Consider the following 23,475-nt stretch of genomic DNA (forward strand, 5'->3'; position numbering starts at 1 on the left):
CCAGTGTTTACATACTTCAGTTATGTTAAATTTAAGCAGCTCAGGATGCCTGTACAATTACATGTTGTAAAGATGAAAGAATTTAATTTTTAGTTGAAATGTTTTCTGCCTGTGAAATTGTATTGTGATTCCTGAAAGTGGCAAAAAGAAAATCATGTTTCTTGGTTTCTCAGGGTGAACTATACCAGGGTTCTTCTCGAAATACGCTCATGGCCACAGCGTGTTCGGTGTCTGATCAGCAAACAAGAAAATGTCTCAGGTCAGGGACGTTTGTAGGTCACGATTTAATGAATGATTATTCTGGCCCACATGAGTGACCTGCCATGAGTGGCTCATGTTTTGAAATGCGATGCTTGTGCAGTTATATTTTGCAACGCTTTTGCACAAGTTTCAAGGGCCCGAGCATGTGGAAACAATGTGGCAGTGCCCCACCACGGGCAGGCAGGCGGTGCCACAGGACGGGGCAACGCCGGGAAGACCGGCTTCTGTTTCAAGGGCTTCCTTTGTTTTTGTGTTTCGACAGCCCCTTAAAATGTGTGCTGCATATTGTGAACAGTGGAAGGAGGTTCTGGTGCTAACAAATGGATGGCTGACATTTTTCTGTGTGGCTAAGAGGTTGGTAGCTCAAACAAGGGACTTCTGTGTCCTTTGTGAAGCAGCATTGTATCCCCTTCCCCAAAATTGTGCCCTGAATATAAGAGTGAAAAACCCAAAAAAGGCTGTCTACGCTCGGGACACTTGTTTTGTGTAAGTTTTTTCTTGCATTTCAGCCACAGCAGCAGGACCCTGTGAGCCTAGATGGTCTGCCATTTTTATTTTATAGGGGAGGGGTTGCAAGGAGACGCTCTCCTTAATGCAGTTCTGCCCTAATTGGGCTGCTCTGCTGTCACCTTGGACATTCGTGTCAGTGGGTCACTGGCTGCCCAAGGTGAGCTCGGCAAGGCCCCTGCTAATAGGCCCTGCTTGTTTGATTTCCTTTTATGAATGATGGTATAAAATTAGATAACCTTGTATTGATCAAGGACTCATGTGCTTACTTCAAGAACAGATTTGAAGGCCCAACTGCTAGTTGTAGGTTCTTGGTATGAATTGTAGTTGGCTTTAAAATTCTTACCTTCTTTTGCACTTACTGATATATACATTATTATCATTTTAAGTTTTTTTTTAATATGCAAAATTAGATGAGGTACATACTAGCTCTAAAAGCATCTTTTTCAATAATAGAGGTTTGCCTGGAAATTTCCTTGGTGTATCTGTAAAAATGTTTAAGCTCATCTTGTATTATTGAGATGTCATTTTCACCAGTATAACTGTATTTCCACCAATATAACTGTTCATAAACAATATAAGTTCTGGGAAGAAATGAGAATTTAAAAGCATGTGCATTTAGGGGATTCATGTTGCTTTCATTGCCTTGTAGCTTGGAAATCTAGAACAGCCAGTGAGTAAAGGGGTGTGAAGTGTGTGAGCATCGTATGCTCGATGTGGTCACTAAAGCAGTTAAGGTGGGCTGGATAAATCTGTACTCCTCAAGTTTTCTACTGTTTGTGAATTTCCTTACTATTTTTACTGTTACTGAGTTAAAGTTTTAGACTGTGTTTGAGTGGGTATTTATGTCGGAATTTTTCCCAGAGTTGTATGGGTGTTGGCTGGCATTTGGTGATTTATTTTCACTTATAATCATGTTTATTGATATGTTCCTTGACTGAGTTTTCCAAGTAATAAATAATAAAGTGCAAGGGATTCAAAAAACTGTTTCATCAACCACTGGCAAGAAACGCAGATTTACCCTCTCTGAAATGGGTGAAGAGGAGAGGGTGATGGGGACGGCCCCTGGGGCAGCGCGATCCCAACCAGTGCACCTGAGGGACGGTGTGCACCACTGTATGACAGGTTCACTTCAGGGGGGTGGCTCTGGGGCCCGATGGTTCTTACTGCCTTGGTGAGGTGTTGGCTTCCATTCACCAGCATTGTGGGCAGGGGCACCCCCACCCCCAGGTCCGTGGTCTTGTGGTCCGAGTGTGTAATGTGCTGGGTTCTCAGGTCTGCAGTGAAGCACTTTCTGGTTTTCACTGTGCTTGCCTGGGAGGGTAGGGCAGGGGGCTCGATTTCAGTGATCCCTGAGCCTTCCTCCAGCTCTTTAATCTCTTTAGCTTGCTTGTCAGTCCTTCCATGCAACTTAAGATTTTACTGAATGACGAGTTTATATTCATGTTTGTAAGTATGTAAAGCTACCCTCATTTAGAGTTATTTCTTATAAAAGTATTACATAGACGACAAATTGAAAATTTGGAATAAAGTGCTTGGAGTGATTCAAATCCGTAACAGGCTGCATAGACTGTACACCAACCCACCTCTAGTCCAACACAAACACTGAAGTCTTTTCTGCTCGTTCTTTGACACATCGTGCTGGAATGCTGCCTGGCTTACTTTTGGACAAGTAGAGTACAGAGCTAACAAACAGCTTCAAATTTTCACATTTTTCCTTCTATTTTTATTCATACATTCTGTCTAACTTCTGAATCTGTCTTTACGTCTCTTTGCTTCTGGGGTACAGATTTATAATCCACTGTTTGAAGTTCACTGCTTTGCCCACTTGGCCCTGAAGTGTCTGAGATGACAGGACACTAGGGGTTTGACGTGAAGGAGAGCGTGTGGGTGCTGTGACTGCTGATGTGGGTGCACCACGTGAAGGAGAGCATGTGGGTGCCGTGACTGCTGATGTGGGTGTGCGCCACGTCCTTGGTCTTGGAGTTGTTTGCATTTCACATGAGTTAAGAATAGAGAGGCACTGGAAATTGCCTCTGCCACAATTCCATATTGCATGGTTTCAGTAAATGTTTATAATGAGGTAATCTTGTGCATCAGTAAAGTTTTGAATTGTTCTATTAGATGGACAACTGCAAGGTTGAAGCCTATGAAGTGTGCACGTGAACGATGTAAATGCACCCAAAAGCAATGGCTCAAAAGAGGTTGCATTTGGCAGGATTTTTCTCTCTGAGTGTGCTATGTATTTATGAGCAGCTGTTTCTTCTGAAATGCTGCTTCTGTTTTTATAACTGCTCCTATGCCTCTGTAAAATAAAAAGGCAAACTTTGTATAAATTGGTGATGAGCGGGTCTGTGTAGGCAGCAGCAGGTCCTCGGACCAGCTGCACACGCCCCATCCCTTCCTCATTCAGTCCGCCACCACCTAAGCTCAGGAATAGCTTGATGGGGTTGTTGAGGGTGTCTAGCAATACCTTATTCTTAGAAAAGTTACATATTTTACAAATAATGCTCACTCTGGGGTCTAACTGTTGTTTTGTAGCAAAGGTGTCGAGTTACTGACCTCCCCTGTAAGTAGTTCTTTTCTTCCTTTCCTTCCCCCTTATCTGTTTAAATCCTGTGTTCTTATACTTTTTTACCTGTTTCTTAGTCCTGAACTCAGATTAATGAAATCATGAGACAAGATGTATTTTGGAAGTAGTTGGAGTCCGTTGGATTTTTCAGATCCCTGTTACACATTGCTACCTGTTTATTTTTACATAATGTAAAGACTGGGAGGATCTGTCAGGCTTATCTTGTTTTAACTCTTTCATCTTACAAAGAAGATTCTGAGGCCCATGAGGATTAAGCAGCTTGTCCAGGGTCACCAAACTTGAGCTGCAGAAAGAGCTCATGTTGAGTCTTGTGTGTTGAATGCAAAGATAGAAGGTCAGGCCAACTAGTTGTTTGTGTTTTTAGTTTGCGTGCTGCTCCTTTGTATCTGCAGAAGTAATGTGACAGTCACAATGCCGGTTGGGGCTGTGCACCCCATGGCCGGTGGGGATAGCGGGCCACTAAGGAAGGACAGCTGAAGGATGAATATGGTTCCACTCTAGGGCCACCTGTCACCCGGGAGAGTATTCCTGTTGAGGAGTAATGTATCCTCCCCTATGGACTTTGCTGGACACTACGACCTGTGTTTGCTGACCGGGCCTCCCTCTCTCCCACCCACCCGCTTCACCTTGCACAGGACCACTCTGTCACCTATTGGGCATTCTTTCTTTGGCTAGCTACTATCATCAGTGTTCACCTCGCATTCATTCATCAAATATTTATTGAATATTTACCCCGTGCCAGGCAGTGTGAAGGATAGGGCCGGAAACCCAAGGGCAGTGTCTTTAAGGAAACTTACTAATGGGGGGGAGACCGTTAACCGACAGTTAAGTGAACAGTGTAATTTCTAATAATGACCAGTCTGTGGAGACAATGTGATGGCTCGGGGGTTTTTAGGACAGCAAACTTTAGATTGGGTAATGAGGAAATGCTTATCTGTGGAGTTCTCATGTAAGCTGAGACACAAATAATATGCAGCCAGTGTGACCCGGGGGAGTTAGGGATATACTGTCACCTCCACATTTTTCAGGTGGGAATTGCGGGAAGCCTTTCAGGATCATACTGTGTTCAGTTAGTGCTGCAAAACCATACTGCATGTTGTCTTTTCTTTCGGGACCTAATACTGAATATATGAGCTTTTTCACAGAGTTAAATGGGCCACTGTCAGAACGCATTTCAATGCATTCGGTAAGGACACAAGCAGACGTGAATTGAGTCCCATCTCATATACTGGCTGCCTGGCGGCCTCTAGACATGTCACTCAGCTGCCCTAAACCTGTATCCCCATCTGTTAGAACTCACAGGGTCATCATGGGTATTAAAAGGGACAATATTAAAAAATCCATTTAGTGCAAAAGAGGATAGTGACACTTGTGAAGTTCTCAAACGGGCATCAGTCATAATCCCATGAATGTTAAGATATTTCCTACTGTTGGCAGTGAAGGCCTGGGAGTACTATAAGCATCCGCTCTGTGGGATAAATATTTCTTGGGTCACTCCCATTTATTTTCTCACCCCTGACACTCATTTATTCAACAAACACTAATGTTGTTTTTTAAAAACCACATTGAGGTATGGTCGACATACAAAAAGCTGTACATACTTACTGTGTACAACCTGATGAGTTTTGGAGATGAGTGTACACTTGTGAAACCGGCACCTGCAATCTATGCCATAAACGTACTCATCACTCCAAAGAAATGCTTTGCATGTCAATCTGCTCTTGCTAGATTCTGGATGAAGAACATGATTAGACACGGTGTGTGCTCACATGGTGCTCAGCTAACAATCCGTTAATCAGTCAGTTGCAGTCGGTGTGACTGGTGACACTGCAGGAGGAGTGCAGGGGGCGGCAGAGCAGGTAATCAGCTACACCGCTGAGCGGGCTGGGATTCTAGTCTGAGAGCAAAGCCAGGGAAAGTGCCCGGAGCTGCGGGCAGGAATGGAGCCATGGCAGGGCAGGCTTTGAGAGTGGAGGGTTTGGCTGGCATAGAAATATTTTACTGTGTCCTGTAAAGAAAGAGGAAGCTTTGAATAGTATTAAACATTCAAGGAACAGATCTTCGGTTTTGTAGTCTGAAGGGATAGCTGGCTGATCGGTGATGGGAACGCTGGAGGGAACACTACTGCAGGCAGTCTGAATTACTCCTTTCTCATCTTCATCCACAGCAGACAGAATTTTTCTTCTGTCATTACCACCCCAATATAGTTAAGTCATGTCTTATTCTTCATATTTAGACTCTAAAGTCAACACATGAAGTAAAACTTGAATAGAGTAAAGGAAGTCCTTGAGAAATCCCTTAGGAGGGCATAGCTTTGGAGAGCAACTCTCACATTCTAAGTCCAACCCAGTATGTGTGTATTTTTTTACCCCTAGAAGAGATTGCTGCCGCTTCACTTGGATTATGTGAAATAATTACATTGTTTGCTTAGGGGCCCTTCTTCATAAAATACAGGCAAGCTGCAGGTTCTTAATCTCTCACTCTTACTACATGGCACATGAGTGCTGGGGTCAAGTTGCATCAACAGCTTAAAAACACTGCAGCTGTGTTTGTGCCTCTCCCGTACAGCTGTTTTGTGTATCTGCGAAGCATGAATGGTTCAACTTGAGCAAGTTTAAGTGCACTTACAGTGCAACTACTGCAGCTGGAATAGATACCAACTCGAAGTGTTTTCTATGTTGGAGAATACAAAGTACATTCATCATCTCATTTAATCTTTAACAAACATTTGAGATAACTGGAATTTATCCTCATTGAACAAATACAACTGTTGCTATGTGACACATACTGTTTTCAAGTTCAGTAATAAAATGATGAACTGGGATTAAAACCTTGATCCATTCTGGCTTCAATCTTATATTTTATGTTCAATCTTCTTTAATTAGAAGGCCATTGCATTAGCCTATAAAAAACAAATAATAGGAAACTTAAATATTGCAGTAGCAGAAGGGATATAGAAATGATAAGATTCCAAAGTGATGGAGACAATTAATGAAGCCCCTTAGGTAGGTAGTTATTGTCAAAGAACATGAAGAAACACAAATGAGTAATACATGAGAAAGAAGTTTGATATAACTGGTAATCACAGAAATTATAAAATAAATGTTCTTTTATTGCATTAAACACTATTCCTTAGTGGTTATATTTTGGATTGGCACTTTTATATACTTCAAATGGCAGTGTAAATTGATATAACTTCTTGGAAAACAATTTAGTAATATGTATTATCTTAATTAAAAAACACTTTGTTGCATGGAATAGAAGAATCCTACTATAGCTTAATAGAAAAGAAGGGTGTATAGGAACAATAAAAAGGTATCTCCTGAATCTGAGGGACAATAAATTCATCCGGGCTTCCCAGACCTTGGAATGAGAGGACAGTTGCACTCCCTTTTCTCAGACTGGCCTCTTCTGCCTCTCTGTGTGGATGGCAGAACACATAGTCACCCCAAGTCTCAGTTACACCACTTCTAGGACCACTGCCCAGCAGAAACATCCAAGTCCCAGCTGTTGAGGCCTTGGAGAGAGAGACTGACGGGCTGCATTCAGGTCAGTGCTTACCCTTGGTCCTATGCGATGTGGCCGTGGAACACAGAGGTCAGCTGACTTAACTGCCCCCCAGAATGTCCCGGGAAATGGGAACTCGTTGAGAAGGGAGTAGTCAAAGCAAGCGGATCAGAAGAACACACTGGCTGCGTGCATCAGTAGTGGTGGAAATGTTCATGTCCTTTGATCCCACAGTCCCAGTTTCAGACATCTACCAGTGATAATGCTATGGGCTGAGAACGCTGCTGTTTTTCCCAGGACCGTGTCTTGGAGGAGATGAAGAATGAAGCCAGCAGACGAGAGTGTAGAGCAACCAGCAAAGCTCTTTTAATGAGTGAAAAGAGAAAGATCCTCCTACTCAGGAGGGTCTCCAAGGGAGGATGCCAGGGCTGTGGAGTCTGGGGTTTATATTGCCTCCTGAGAGAAAGAAGCCCCACCCTCCTCAGACCAAGTAGGGAACTGAACTGATGCCATCACAACCCACTCTTGATTGGCTGGAAGTACAGTGCTTCATTTGCACAGGGCATAACCAGTTAGCCCCCGTAGGACGTAACCAATTAGAGCTAAAGTCTTTCTAACCAAGTGTAGTTTTGAATGGCCGAGTTGGATTGGAGCTTTTTGAAACTTACAAGGGCCCTGAAGCTTACAGGGTCCTGAACTCGATCTGCCTGCATCCTTCTATCACCTGCCTCAGTAAGTTCCTGGGTCATACAGCGAATGGCTTATCATATTACGTACCACAGCAGGTGCTCTAGTGGGAATGGGGGGGAATGAGAAACCACTAACTTGTTCAGCAGTTGGGAGAAGGTTTAGGTGGATTAGGATCTATTTGTGACATGGCGTATCATGCAAATATTAATAATTAATAATATGATTCAAAAAATAGAGGAACATGCTCAATGAAATGTAAATGTATGTATGTGCATATGCTGTACTAAGTTATATTTTATATAATACACAGAAAAAAGTGCTGGAGGGAATTGCACCAAACACTAGTTATTACTGGACTTTAGAATCACCTTTGTTTGCTTTACAGTTTTTCTGTAGATTTAGAGTGATTAACAATGGCCTTATGGTTATAATTATTAAAAAATAATATAAAAATACTGCAGCTGGTATTGTAATCTGATAGGGATAAACCCATCCTAAATAAAGTAATAGTAACACATACCAACTAGCAGTGTATTGGTGTTGTGGATTGTGTAAAACTTAAAAGATGGTTTCCCTGATAATTAGACTTTTTAAAAACTGGAATTGCTTTTTCAAGAGCTATTTTTCTTTTATCACTGGTGGCATTCAAATAGAAATTAGACATGTTAGATGACTTCTAAAATCCTTTTCAGCCCAATGTTCTGTTAGGAAAACAGACTGACTTTGGAATGATCCTCTTGGAAAAACTCAATTAGATATTAGGAGAAGGTATACAAGGCAAGTAGCTTTTAGAGACGTGACATTCTTCAATAGATGTCAGAATTGGGGAGATTCAGCAGTAGGCAGTGAACTTAAACCAAATCTTGAAGGGAGTGATAGGCAGGGATTGGGTTATGTCATAGAAGTCATTTTAAAGTCCACTAATGGTTGATGCTTAGGCAGAGTTAGGATTCAGCCATTTAAGGATAAGGGATAATAACCAAATGGGCCAATGGGGAGAAGCCAAATCAAGCCAGCCTTCTTCTTGGGGGGTTTACCTACATTCTGGGAGGGAAGCTTTAGGGTGATCAGCTATGGTTTTTATATTTTGGTGGTTATATTAAATTATGGCAGTAATACATGAACAGCTGGCTGTAAATTCAACCTGCTTATTTAACTTTCAGACATTAAAATTCTTTCAAACTACACAGGAACCAAAGACCTTTAATTTTACTGATGTGTAAGTGTGAGTGTGTGTGTACGTGTGTGTGTTTGCCAAAGTAATACTAAAAGTATATTCTTTCTGTTTATTAGAAAAAGGCATAGCTCCTTAAAGAGTAAGCGGGTCTCAGGGTTAAAACGTAGTTTAGCATTTTGTATAAAACTGATTTTCCCTCAAGCTCATTTCTCCCTCTTCACAACATTGGAATAGGCATAAAATTGTTGCTGTAAAAATGAACAACAATTTGGCTTTTCCTTAATTTATTTTTCTGCTTTCTGATCACTGTGTACATTGAGTCTCTCCTGTGACAGCCACATCTAGGCTAATCTTGATGAGTGAATCCTAAACTCAAGGTCCTGGCCATCTGGAGGGTTCTAAGGAGTGGAATATTCATGACTGAAAGCTAAGCTTTTAGTTCACCTAGCTTCAGCCTTCAGATATCCACCTGTGCTACGACATATCGGGGCTCCTCTTTCCCTGTTAGCCCCATTCCCTAGTAGAGTCTTTCACTGCCTTCTTGTCATATAAAATTGCCAGAATAGTAGTTTCCTCTCTCAGAAGAACCAGCCTGTACCAGGTAGACCAGCTGCTGGCTGATTCAGTAGTGGGACTATCTAAATGCACAAGGCTGTTCCAGTTGAAAAAGACTGTTCCAGGGTCCAGCTCCATCCCTCCCAGGGAGCATATACATTCTGACATTAAGTAAAAATTGAGTTATTTTGGCCAGGTGGAAGCCAAGGGGGGACAGAATGAAAGGCGGATGCTTTGAAGCATATTTACTGGCTATCTAGTTTTCGTGCATCCTCAGCAATCCGGAACTGTCTCTGTTGATTGCCCATAGATATCAGATTCCCACCAAAGCTATTCTCTTGTTTGTGAACACTGGCAGAAAAGGGGAAGGGCATGATGTTTGCTTAAAATTTCGAGTGGAGAGCAGATCAAATGTAATCTCCTTTTGATCAAGTTTATCTCCTTGTCTCAGCAACCTCCCTTTAGGTGTTTCATTGTGTCCAGCACTGTGCTGAACAGTAGAGATACAGTATCGCTCTGAATAAGCTCACGTTAGTAGCCATAAAGTATAATGCGTGCAAAATGCTGTGATTGCACAGAGAAGGAGGCACTCATGCACAGGCTAGCAAATCAGAAAGGTGTCGCCTTGGAGACAGCTCTGCAGTGCAGCTTAGGGTGAGGAGGGTTCTGCCAGGTGGAGAAGGTAGGGCGTTTCCTCTCAAGGGAACAAACCCTGCCTTGGTGGGACTCTATCCTGTGGGCAGTGGAGAAGGTCTTCGAGATTTTTAACCTGGCAACATGGTCCTTTGTACATTTTGGAAAGATGACTGGCAGCACTGTCGAGGAAGGGCTGGGAGGGCAAGATGCGGGAGCCCTGGCATGTTTTGATAGGAAACAGGTGGTCCAGAAAAGAGGTTTTTTTGGGGTTCCCTGAATTAAGACAGTAGCACAAAGATGTAGAACAGAGAAGGGACTGAAAAGCTTAGTGGAGCAGAATTGCCAGGACTTGGTGATTAGTTGGATGTGGGCATGGAGGGAAGCAGTGGGCAGCGCCAAGGACAAGCCTGGGCTGGCTGGCTAAGTGACGCATCCTTGGCCACGGGGGCGGCAGACTTGAATCGTACTTTTGACGTGGGAACTGTGTTAAATATCTCATCAAAAACAAATACCACATAAATTGTTAGTAGGATGAAATGTCTGAGTTTTCGTTTTGTGAAAGAGGAAAATATGACAGCAAAAGGAAATTTTTAAACAACTCTTTGTTTTTCTTTGTGTGTCATGCTTCAAATTCTAGAACGTTCTACCATTTAAAATTATTGGCTTTCAACAGGTGGCTAAAACCCTTGCTGCTGAGTGAAGGCCAAAATTAAAACAGGATTTTTCTGAAGTCATAGTATAATTTGGAAAAACTCCTGTGTATATACATGCAGAATGTCCAAAATCTATCCAAGTAGAAACACAGCTTGTATATATTTCAGTAATAAAATATTAATCATGTGAATGTTGAGGCAAGAAATAACTATACAATATTGGGTCTCTTTTTTTTTATAATAGGGAAAAAAATGTCTATGTTAATTGGGCTCCTTCAAGACACTGCCCCAGTTTTCCAGCAAACCTCCTTTCCCAGCTGAATTATCTTCTGTGAGCGCGAAGCACTCTCATTATCCTGTCAACAGCATTGCTTTGCAGTTGGCTGTCGTCTTGTCTCGCTCCCCAAGAAGACTGAATTCCTAAGGCCAGGAACTACTTCACTCACCTTAAATCCCCAGTTTTGGGCTCAGCTGAGAACTCTCGCTAACTCTTAGACTGTTGGACTAAACTAGGCTAAAGAAAAAATTGAAGGTAAAGGAATTTATCCAAATCGGCATTTCAGCACTTCAAAAGATAAGGAAACTCCCTCACCTAGCTCTGCGTCTCCACTTGTGACAAGAGCGCTTCTCCAACACAGTTACATGGTGTGCCTCCCCATGTGATGGTACGCGTCCCACTCTCCCTGACTAAACTGGGTGCTGCCGGAGGTCATGGGTTTTGTGCTCACGCAGACCCCAGAAAATCAAAGGTGTCGGATACAGCATCTCATGGAAGGAATGAGGAAAAGGGTGAGTCCTCCCCAGGCAGCTCCAGCATGTTTGAGACTCCCTGAGGAATGAGGGGTGTCACAGACAGGAGAGCTTCAGAGCTAAAGGCAATAATAATCTTTTTGAATGAAGCAAAAAAATGTTTTAATACATACTTGTTTTGGTTTAAACATAAATGGTTTCCTGCCTATCCCTAACTGTTCTCGCCAGAGTATAGTGACATTCGTTTTTCCATTTGTGGAGCCATGTCAAATAACTTTATTTACTCCTAAATTAAATAATTAACTTCCTACCTCCATTTTAAAAGAAGGGATAAAAGACAGGCAGACAGGAACTAGTTTTGTATATATGTATGAACACTTGTGCCTTTCAGATATAAAATTTTAGATCATAGATGGGTAAGGACCAAAATTGCATAGAGGAAGATAAGATAAATGGAAAACTGTGGTTATATAATACTTCTTGCAAAGGGACAGTCAAATGTTTTTTCAAAAAATAAGATAATTTTATTGAATAGTCTATCTATAACCAGTAGCTTGATTATTAATAATTAATAGGCTGTTAATCTCAAATTACTATATGATAGATAGTATATAGTATATGAAGCAGGGGATCTAAGATGAGTAAAACAGTTCCTGGCCTCAGGAACTCTGTCTAAGTGGGGAGAGAGACAAGATAATAGCCAGTTGCAAAATATGCTGCTTTACCTCACTGTCAAAATCAAAACTTAAACTCTTCTCAAAAACCGGGAGAAAAATAATAATAGTAACAGGGAAAAAGCCGTTTGAAAAGTTATAGGATATGGAACTAATTTCCCTTTTTAATGTTGGATTAGTATTATTAGTATTTTTTATTTGTACTGAATATGCATGGTCTTCTAGATGCCACCCTGGTTATTAGTAATGATGGTATAACTGACCGTATGTATCCTAAACATGTATGCTTACATTGAGCACACAGTAAACTACAAAATGTGCAAATTGTACAGTGATATTGTAGCACAAACTTTTACATTTAAAACAGAATTAAGTTTATTTTAGTGCAATAAAAATCTCTCAAAGTTCAGGGTAGTTATTAGGCGGCTCATATATAAATCATAAGAGTATATATTCTTCCCCAGTAAAATGTCTTTGACCTAGGGAAGTTCCAAAACTTTAATTCATAACTTGAGTGAAGAAAGGAATGGGAAACTTAGTACTTTGGTTTGAGGTGGTAATTTTATCTAATGACTACATATCTGTGACATCATATTGGGGAAATGACTACATAATACTGTAGTGGGTCTGGAAATGATCGTATTTAAATTGGGTAATTTCAGGTCTAGTGTGTTTTGGGTGAGTCCACAAAGTGTCTAAATGCTTAGTCCAGCTTCTTTATTAACTCACTCAAATTAGCAAATACCATGTGGCTTCTGCGTACTTTGACCTTCCTTGTCTTGAGGAGGGAGTATAGTTACAATAAAGTAAAAATAATTTCCTTAAACTTAGGTTGCTTCTGGTTTTTCCCCTTGTTCTAATAGATACTGTGCTCATCTCTAGGTGGATAGCTTTTTGTGTAGGACAGTTGCTCAAAGTGACAGAGGTAAGTGATGTCCCATTTTCTGGCATTTGATATGCTTTACCATCTTGCCTCGTCAATAACTGCTTCAGTTTCCATGCCACTGGGTACTGGAGATGACACTTTCTTCAGGATTGGCTCTCATCAATGAAACGCATTTATTGTAATCCAAGGCAGAAAAAAATATTAATTTTGTTGTTGTTATTATGGGGATGACATTCTTTTTCAGATATTTCTTTACCAATATTATTCTGATACTTTTAGATGAAGGGGTAATAGCATCCTTAATTTCACAAAATTAAAAAAAATTTTCATTGTCATTTGATATCCTAGAGTCAAACATAGGGTTAGGTGAGTCTTCATATCGTTTAGACCGATCTAGAAAATATGATGAAACTTTTGGAAGACTTCAGCTTAAAATCATTCTGAAGATTTTTTTTCAAGTTACTTTCGTGTTTTGGCATGTATGCTGCCTACATTCTACAGTCATTGTGATTTTAACATTGGTACAGTAGCACTTAGATCAGCTTTATGACATATCTACACTTCAGGAATAATTTGAAGATCAAAAGGTTATTAGAAGAAATATTCAAGACCCCTGTGAAAAACGAGTAGAAATATCAGTCGTACATGTCTTCTAGAAGTGGCCTTCTCCAGAGCTGCGGTCTGTGCGGTGGGAGGTGGGGGTGAGGGATGGGCCCCAGGGGTGCAAAAGGTGAACCACTGCGGCACAGGAAGCAGATCCTGGGACTTGGACAGTTTTGCCTAGGGAGTTTAATTAAACAAATAATAATAAAACTTCAGCATCCCTCATATTTATGGACTTACTCTGGTACCTCATTCAGTCTGTGCGTCAAATACATCCAGTATCAGGTACACGTGAGGGATGGAGGTGGGCAGTGGTACACTCACTCATCTCCTTTCTGTCCGTGGCCTTTGCGTGGCTGGTTAAACAGACTGAGGTCTTATTATCTGCGTGGAATTCTGGCAATACTTGGTAATAAGTGACGATAAATACCTTTCCTATTATCCAGAGATTCGTAGGTAATGAATGTCACAGTACGTAAGGGAGTAGTCAGACCAAAGGCGTCGTGTCTTCTGTTAGGGTGAGCGCAGTATTCTCCGTTTACTAACCTTTCCTGTGAAGACAGATGTCTGTCAGCACATATTCAGCAGGCTCTTAGCTAGCAGGTGTATTTGAAAAAATAAACACAACCCATCCTTTAGAGGGAAAAGTGACATCTGAGTGAGTGAGAAAGTGGCTGCAGTCAGGTGAGGGCGAGTGTGCTACGGACGGGGCAGTTCTGAAACGATGGTTTGAAAATGTTTCCATTATTGTGTCATTTTATCACCAAAACTGTTATAAGTATGTCTTTTATTTTTAAAATTTTATTTTTAAAAAAGTCATTTCTGTGTACACATCCAAACTTAAATACAGATATTTTTTTACCTCGCTTAAAAATTTTTGAAGTTATTTTAGACCAAATTTTCAAATACAAAAAAATATACCAGCTTGTAAGACATCAAGGCAGATAGAAATTTACTAGAAGAATTTCAAGGAAAATCTTTGCATAATTGGTAGATGGAATTTAAAAATGTGTTATCATAATTTAGTAAGTGCAGCTAATGATGTACTTTTTCCCTTTAAAACAATGCATTTTTCTCAACTAGGGCAATCGTTAAATCCACTTATGGATGTAACCTGACTTAGCTCTACCCTTTCAAATGGCTCTATCATGAAATATTTAACCAAGATTTTTTAAAATGAAAGACTGAATCACATTGTTGTCTCAAAAATAGTATTTTATCTTTACTTCATCCTATTTAAGTTCTCTTTTTGTGTTTTACAGTAAGCATGTTAGTGCAGTAATGCCTGTATTTAACTTATACATATGTACATGCATGCACATGTACATACTTGGGGTTGCATTGCCCAGATTTCATACTCAGAGGATGTGCCATCAAAAAGTTTGGAAGTCATTTTTCTAGAAACCTTCCCTTACCAGCTGTAACAGAGGTCCAGCCAGACTTGTCAGTCACCATTTTGCTTGTCTGCTTTCTCCTTGAAAGGGACCAGTTAGTAAGATGGTGTTAAGTATCTGATGCAGTATGCATGGAGTCCATAGAAATGAACCAGACAGTTACAGCCCTTGCTTTCCAGAAGCTTTGGGAATAGTAGGGAAGACAAATGCTAAACAAGGACATTGCATGAACATTTAATTACAGCTGTAAGTAGTGTTCAAAAGAATGTGAAAAAAAACGTGCAGACGATGGTGAGACCTAATGATATGTAAAGATCTTAAGGCCATAGGAACTGAAAAGCATATTGTGGCTGAAAGAAAATGAAATTTCAGTAAGTGACAATCAAGACTTTCTAAAAAATTCCCAAGCACTTAGCAGTGTGCCGTGTACATTGTGTTGAGTCCTGCGCAGGGGCTCAATAAATCTTTGTAGACAGATGGATAAAACAGTTTTAGAAGGAATCTCAAATTGATGGGTCAAAGCTTCTTTTGACTCACAATGTTGCTGAGTTTAAAGTTTTTAATTACAAAAAATCATTCTCCAGTCTGCCACAATTATTTGTAATTCACACTGTTTTAACTCTGCATTTCTTACTCATTTATGTTACCTGCCTGAGTAGCTAAATCTGTTTGCCTTTACCACCCTGTGTGGAGGATAAAGATGTGCTATACTCCGTAGACAGTGAGCTCTTTGCTAATGGAAGATGATTTTTCTTGAGTTCCACTAATGGTGAATGTACAAACTCTAGTGTACATATAAAATGTCCATATAGTGGGTCTTACAAACTGTATGGATATTTTATAATCCTTAGTGTTAATTGAAAACTAGTTCCCTTTCTATCCTTGATCTTATTTCTTACTACTAAGACTGTAACTCAGAAAAAGTTATCGAAAAGCTTACTGAAATCCGAACCAACTAATATTCCTTCTATTTTTCTTCCTTTGGAATGTTCTTTCTTCCAGTAACATGCTTCTGAGATTGCATCAAAAAGGAAATTGCATGTTTAAGGGTGTCATTATCTGTGGGATAAAAGGGAAGAAATCAGAGTGGATGATTTGCAAAGATAGGATGGGGCTGGTGATGTTGAGGGCATCTTTTCTTTCTGTATCTCTGAGTTTGTCCTTTAACAGTATTTGGGGCCAACGCAAGGGCCTAAGCGGCCGCTCTTACACTAGCAAGCTGTGCATCAGGGCTTTGGGGAAAGGAAGACAGCAATTAAAAGAAATCTGGACGAGGCAGCTGATCACAAAAAAGGAAAGCCCTCCCTTCCTTCTCGCGAGCCCCTAGAAGTAGCTGCCTGTCCCTCGCCCTCTCTGTGACCCGGCAGGGGCAGACTCTGCACTTTGTTTTCTTACAGCCTCCAAGGAGACTTCTTTGGAAGCTGCATGGGCTGTTTCAAAGTTGGAAAAAATAATAGGTTCCTGTGGAAAGGTATGAAAAGAAAACAGTTTTTTCTGACTTGCTTCTCAAAACTGGTGACTGATGGAGGGGACATGCTTTGGGAACATATTTTGAAAGCCAGGTGGCAAAAAATGAGACCAGAAAGGTAAGCAGGGGACCGAGCCTCAGGTCTGCGGGGTTTGGGGTTCATGGTAAGTGTGGAGAGGGGCCGCTGAGGGTATCAGCTGGGGAGTGATGGGCAGTTCTTTGAGCCCCGATGGGGTCCGCCGAGCTGCCGCGGGTGTCCTCACTGTAGAGCCTGAGACACGGTCCTTCCCCCACCCCCGCCACCCCCGCCGTGCATGCTGCCTAATGAAATCTCAAGGCTTCCAGGTGAAGTTCACACCTGCCAATATATGGAAATGAGAGCATGAAATGGAAAGGAGAGTTTGGTACTGGAAATAGACGTTCTCGAAGCCGCTGCACAGTGAAGGGGTTGCGGCCCTCCAGCGGGTCAGCTGTCTGGAGTAGATAGTGAGAAAGAGAAGAATGCAGAGAAGTAGAGAGTCCATGACAAGGAAATCATAAGCATGAGCAAACAGACGGGGCACAGCTGGGGTAGGCTGGCTGACGTTGGGTGGCATAAATTGATGGTGGAAAATGTTCTGGTTGCACGAATTTTTTTTGTGTGTGTGGTGAAATATACATAACATAGAATTTACCATCTTAGCCATTTCCCCCTGTACAGACAGCTCTGTGGCATTAGTACATTCACATTGTTTCACCACCTCACCACCATCCATCTCTAGGACTTTTTCATCTTCCCCACCTGAAATTCTATACCCAGTAAAATGGTTGCAATAATATTTTGCTTGCGATGCATGGCAGCCTCAGCACTAGAGCCCTGCAGGTGGGCACCGTCGTGGTGCAGCTACAGGTGAAAGAGATGCAGGTGAAGGACACTGAACTGCAGGGAAGGCTGACCCTGGTGGGGTGGGTGAGGCAGGACTGTGATAGCGCTTGAGCGGAGAGAGAAATGCACATCAGTTGTGTGCCCAGCATGATATTAATGCTTTGTATATGCTTTTTAATGCAGCTATTATGAGAGCTAAGAAGGTTCATTCACGAGTTTATAGAGTAGGAAAGGTAGAAATCTGGATGGTGGCAAGATTGAGAATTGCAGCGTTCTTCTTGGCACTGATGACTTGATGAATGTGATTTACTTACAGGACCTGCCTGGGGCTTCCAGTGTAGGGAAGGTCCTTGGAATTGCCTGAGTGGAAGCGAAAGTTCTGTAAAAATAATGTCATAATTAAGGAAGAAACACCGTACTTGTCAATTAACTTTGTTTGTGCTTTGAATTTGGATAATATCAATTACCTGGGATTTGTGCAAAAGCAGAAACAGATAAAAACCATGCCAGACTTAGAGAAAAGAGCGGACCATGATGGGAGAAAATGCCAAAAAAAAAAAAAGAAAGAAAAGAAAAAGAAGTATCACCAGATTAAAGTGCATCTGCTGCTGAGCTGTGTGTGTGAGCAAATGTCAAGAGGGGTGTGGTGCAGGAAATCCATGCAGATGACATCAGATAGACTACAAATCAGGGCATGGGGAATCAGTTCCATAATTTAGGTTAGGAAAGAGGGTTTTTATTATCCAGGATTATGTATTTTGTATTAGAAGACAATTAAAGCCAAATGACATTTTGGATACAAGCTTTCTTCTCCTAAACTATATGCCTGAGGTGTACAGCCATCCCTGCCAACATACCGTTAGAACGATATGTAGCTTTCCATGGGCTTCCAAAGCAGAAGTGGGATTAAGTCAGAACTCAGAATGGGCAGAAATTTAATCTGGGATTATGTTATCATTCATCCAGAAACCCTGGTTTGAAGGATGCTGTTTACTTTGACAGTACTGTGTGGTTGAGACTTTTACTGAACACCTAACTAAAGAATTAATAGAAAACATACTAAATATTTTTTGAAAGAATAGAGTTTGAGATTATAAGCTTGCTTTGCAGATTTATAAAAATAGTTTGGTTAAAAAATATTCAAGTAACAGGACTTATCTGGCATGTTTTCAAAAATTTCCAGACCTCCTTTCATTAAGGCTCACAGGCAAGTAAAATGGAAATTAAGCATCAATTGATTGGTTTTTAAATTAAAATGTGTTTAAACCCATGAGGGAATAATTTTAGTACCAAATTATTTGATTTTATTAGATTGTTACTAGAAGAGATAAGAGTGCAAAATGGGTTAAGACTGAGATAAGTTTCATTCTATGAAATGGAAATTACTTCCCAGTTAAATAACACTGGACAATCAGTCTGAGGATTTTACTCCCCAGCCAATAACTAAAAGCCAGAAGTACTTAAATTATTTTTTTCCTACTCCTTGGCCTCTCTGAACAAAGTGAAATACTAACACTTACTAAAATTGTCCTGTCATTGCTAAAACGTGTTTATTAGTAAATAATTATTAAAGCCACCTTTGCCATTAGTCATTAGAAGTTTTCAATTATATGACAGATAATGTGCCAGGTACCTTGAAATAAAAATGCTGGGGCTGACAATTTAGTTCACCCCTTCTTTTGTTAAACATTGTAAGCAAATAAATTTTAATTCAGGTTGCATGGTACATTTTTTGTTTTAGACCATTTCCATTAGAAATGGTAAGCTATTGAAATAATATGGGTAGCCTTTCATGAAAACCAAATTAAGTTCAACATCATGAAAGAAACAAGTGGTTATGAAATGCCATGGGAATGTTTTGCAGAACTTTCTTAAGTCCTTATTCAACAGAATTGATAAAGAAAGAACCTCTCTACACGGACGAGAAGCACAAGAGCAGTTACAGCCTGCTAAGTCTTCAGTGCCTGGCTATTTTGTGAATAACTGTGAGCTGTTCAGCATGAATTTTAGGTATTTTTAGGGCAGATATCTATGACAAATGATCCTACTAAATTAACAAAATTACCTAAACATTTATTGAAAAAGTCCTATTAAATATACTATCATAAAACTTCAGTGTGGACGAATGGACTTTTGTGTGGGGAGCTAATTTGGTCACCTCTGAATTTTTCAAGATTTTTTAAAAACACAGGAAGCAGATGTAATGAACCAGTGATTATCTATATAACTACTGATGATGAGAGAGGCCGTCGTTGACCCAAAAAAATCATTTAGTTTTGAGTTTACACTAAAACAAACCGTCTACTTCATGGCCTCTTGCTTTTTAAAAAAACAAATTGCTTTTATTTACTCCTTAATTTTTTTAAATTAGGGGGTGATTTATAAAGAGTAAATGCACCCCCTTTAGGGTACAGTCTGAGTTTTGACAAATGCGTGTCACCACCTCCACAAGTGAAGGTGTAGAACAGGCCCATCATGTTAGAAAATGCAGTTGCTTCCCTTTGTAATCAGTCACCCCCTCCCCACACCACCAGCCCCTGCAACCTCAGACCTATTCTTTCTCCCTATAGGCTTCTCTTTTCCAGGATGTCTTATGCAATCAGATAAATGCAGGCCTTTAAGTTGGCTTCTTTCTAAAGCACAGTCAAGTATCCTTAGTTTTATTCCTTGTTCTTGCTGAGTGTCACACCACAGTTTGTTTACTCAGTCATTAATTGAAGAACAGTGGGATGTTTCCAACTTTGGTGATTATGAATAAGGCCTCTGGAAACACTCAAGTGCAGATTTTTGTGTGAATGAAAGTGCCCATTTCACTTGGGCAGGTATCCAGCAGTGCGATTGCTGGGTCACGTGGAAAGTGCATATGTAACCTTATAACCAACTGCCATGGCTGCTCTTGGGCAGCTTAGAATTTAGGTACAAGTTGTGGTAGATGCTGAATGTAACTGCAGATTAACCCCCTGTGGGCAGTGAGAATCAATGATAATAGTTACATTTTATTTTAATTAAAATTTCCTGAAATTTATGTTCTGGTTTTTAGGTTTTCATCTATAAAGATTCAAAAGTGGATTCTATTCTTAATTTATTGTACAAAAGTGTATTTAATGTCTTAAAGGTGGTCATTTTGCTGGTGTTACTGGCCAAGATTTTTAACCTCTTAAACCTAGTTTTCTCTTCTGCATAGTGGTAATAGGTTATTATTCCTTCCCTATATTACTCCTTTCTCTTCTGTTAAGTAGTGATAAATCGTTACTACCTTATGGTGAGGATTTAATGAGATTGTGCGTGGAAAGTGCTTAACACAGCACCAGGCACAAAGTAAATATTAGCTATAAAAACAGAAAAGGTATTTGTTTGAAAACCAAATCTGAGATCATAATTTAAAAGTTTCTCTCAAAGCCCAGGAAGCACAGAAGGTAGGACGTTTTTATGACAGGGAAGCATTCTGATTTTTACATTACTGAAATTTGCCAAGGCTAAGTGATCTTGGAAACAAATATAAACAGTTTTCCTGTCATAGTGAAATTTAAACAGACGGGTGGAGTTTGCAAAAGAAATAAAAGATAATTCAGGTTTCTTCTTTGCCTCCTTTCCTCCATATTTGAATTATCTATTCTTTTTAGATTAGTTGTAAATCTATTCATGCCTAATACACAAATTTCCTTTATTAAGAATGATCAAGTTTATAACTCCCACTTCGAGCAGGTGGAAGTCAGAGTGAGTCCACTTAAATGTGTACATAAGCCCCTCCTGCCCGGATGACGCAATTCTTCAGCAGGTGCAGTTGAGCCAGAGCTGTCGGCCTTTAGTGATTCAGGACATTTCTATTCTGCAATCTGGCAAGTCTCTGTCCCAGTGGTCCTCAAATGTGGTCTCTGAAGCGCAGTCCCAGACCAGCAGCGTCTGTCAGTCCAGATTCTGGGACTGTACCGCAGACTGTTTGAATTTGACCCTGGACATGGGACCAGGTAGTGTGTTTCAGAGTTCCATCCAGGTGATCTGTGGCAGCTAGGGTGTGAGGTCTTGCGCACATGTGGGGCGGGGTGAGAGGCCATGTTCATCCGTGGGAGTCATGTCTATAACCTGTCATTTCATGGTGCCTTTATCAATATTCTAATTGACATTTTCTGATTTTTCAGGGCTATGAAAAAATTTTTAAGTACTGTTAAGTGATAGAAACTTATAAGGATATATAAATATGAGTAATAAATATTTTGCAGCTAAACAGTTTTCTGAAATAACATATGAAACTTGGTTTCTTCAGGAAGTTTTTGAGTGGTATTCATTCACTCTGCACTGTTTACTCACCAGATCAATGAGTTGTCCTAAAATGAAAGTTGTAAGTGGCTGAAGAGCATTTGAGATAATTCAGAATGATATTTTAATATTCTAAGCCTGTAATCCTGACTGTAACCTCTTTAGTCCCATGTAAAGTGGAAAGAAACCGTGTCATGTTGGCTTTTTTGGAGCATTACTAATATTTACGGAATTAGTTTTAAACCAAATGTATTGCTAGAAGCTTCCATGTGCCTCAGTTGTTGTTTATTTTGCCATAATAAATAGTCGTCTGTCCCTCCTGGTCGGCTTGGTCTCTCAGCACACTGCAGCAGCCCTTCCTCTGGGAGGTGTGGCGTATTATGCATGAGGTCGGCCCCAGCAGTTAAGGTCTGAGAATGCCCTGATGTGAGTGGTGCGCCTGTCAGGCAGGCTCCTGGCTCAGCTGTGGGATCTCCCGTCCACCAGGGGCTTCACAGCCAGGAGTGAGGCTTTATCACATGAACTTTAAAAGAGTAAAGCCAAATATTTTCTTATCAAACCAAAGTGTACTCTCAGTAAATGTGAAATCATGTCCACTGAAGAAGGTAAGTGGTTTCATTTTCTAGGGTGTCTTTCTCATGTGTCCGTCTCAGGGGGGGTGGAGGGGGCTCAGTTTAGAATGCAGCATGCTGAGGGACATGGAACTGGCAGGGTTTGGCTTTGTTTTGAAGTTAAGAATGAGGTTCACCACATTTTTCAACTTGAACATTAAAATATGTACTATATTCATGGCTTCTGGCTCCTCCAGGAGGCTGCTTCTGGGTTAACGCAATACAAATTTGTTTAATTTCTGTTTCCCTGACTCATTCTTACCAACATTAGAAGGGCTTAACACTCAGTCCCTGAGGGAAGGAATGCAGAGAAAGAAGGGAAAAAGTTTTCTTTTTCCCTTCCTTCTCTGGGGTGAATAAAGCTGCGAGATGTTTACCACTAGCCTTTTCCCAGGGCTCCTGCAGGGAGCACAGTCCCTGCTCACACACAGGAGCAGACAGACCTCCACCGCCCCAGACTTCTTGTTTTAGCAAAGTTAAAGGGAGCGAATGTTACTTGTTTTCCAAATAAGACAACGTTGTGGAGATAGGCGTGGGTTTGCTTTTTGACACTGTTAGTTGTATGAAGCCACTGTTTCTTCCTCCAGTATTCCAGCAAGTGTATTAAGGAGAAAAGGATTTTTTTTTCAAAGAGGAATGAAATTCTACTGTGTGGAAGAAATGTAATCATGTGACAGGAAATTTCTGCTAAAAATATTTTTAAAAAATGAAATGAGTTCGTTTTGTGTAGCTATTTCCCTCCTGTTTCTACATGGACACAAGCCTTCCTGAGAAATGGCTCACTGCTAGAAAAGATGAACTGCACTTAGAGCAGGCAGTCTTCAGTTACCAAGGTTCTCTGGTGGGGTCACTCCTTCCTTCTCGGCGGGCGTCCGTGGGGCGGCAGCCCGAGATGGGGCTGGTGGGGTGCTCGGCGGGGCAGCGGCCCCCTTCTGCAGCTGCAAAGCCTGGGCTGGCTCCCTTCCCAGGCTAGGGATTGCGGCTGTGCAGCTCAGTCCGAGCTGGCCCCCACTTCGTCCATCATCTGAGCAGAAGCCTCGGTTCCTGTGCAGGATTCCAGTGTTTGTGCATGAAGTGCAAGGTGTGTGTGATCTCTTCTTGGTTTACCATCACACGCAAAATAGGAATTTTTTTTACATAACAAAAAGGAAGTGTTTTCTTTCTCCACCAGTAAAGTGCTCTTTTTCCCTGAATTAACTTCAGTGCCTTCTCCTTCCACCTTCAGACAGTTAGGAATGATTGGAGAGAATTAGTTTTCCCTCCTGGAAGGCAGCCCTCACATAGAGAGAGAACGGCTTTCTAGAATTTTCTGCGCTAATGGGCAACTCCCTATAGTGAGAGGCCACTATGATAATGGGAGCTTTAGGAGTTCCTTTGAAGGTTTTTAA

At 40.9% G+C, this 23,475-nt stretch overlaps 1 protein-coding gene across 10 annotated transcripts in view; it reads left to right on the plus strand.

The window, feature by feature from the left end:
• The window catches only part of FGD4 (FYVE, RhoGEF and PH domain containing 4), a 188,314-nt gene that overhangs the window by 78,849 nt on the left and 85,990 nt on the right, over window positions 1-23,475 (plus strand). The window contains exon 2 of one of the 10 annotated variants that reach the window (XM_036889364.2): window positions 524-615. The exons of 8 other annotated variants lie outside the window; for them this stretch is intronic. Coding sequence is in view for 1 of the 2 variants with exons in the window: in XM_036889360.2 (XP_036745255.2) it covers window positions 22,066-22,081 (16 nt within the window). In the remaining variant the exon portion in view is untranslated. Of the gene's footprint in view, window positions 1-523; window positions 616-21,792; window positions 22,082-23,475 lie in introns of those variants that run through there. One more of the 10 variants, XM_036889360.2, reaches the window with a different exon arrangement.

Source organism: Manis pentadactyla, chromosome 14, assembly GCF_030020395.1.
Source record: "Manis pentadactyla isolate mManPen7 chromosome 14, mManPen7.hap1, whole genome shotgun sequence".
Lineage (NCBI taxonomy): Eukaryota > Metazoa > Chordata > Mammalia > Pholidota > Manidae > Manis > Manis pentadactyla.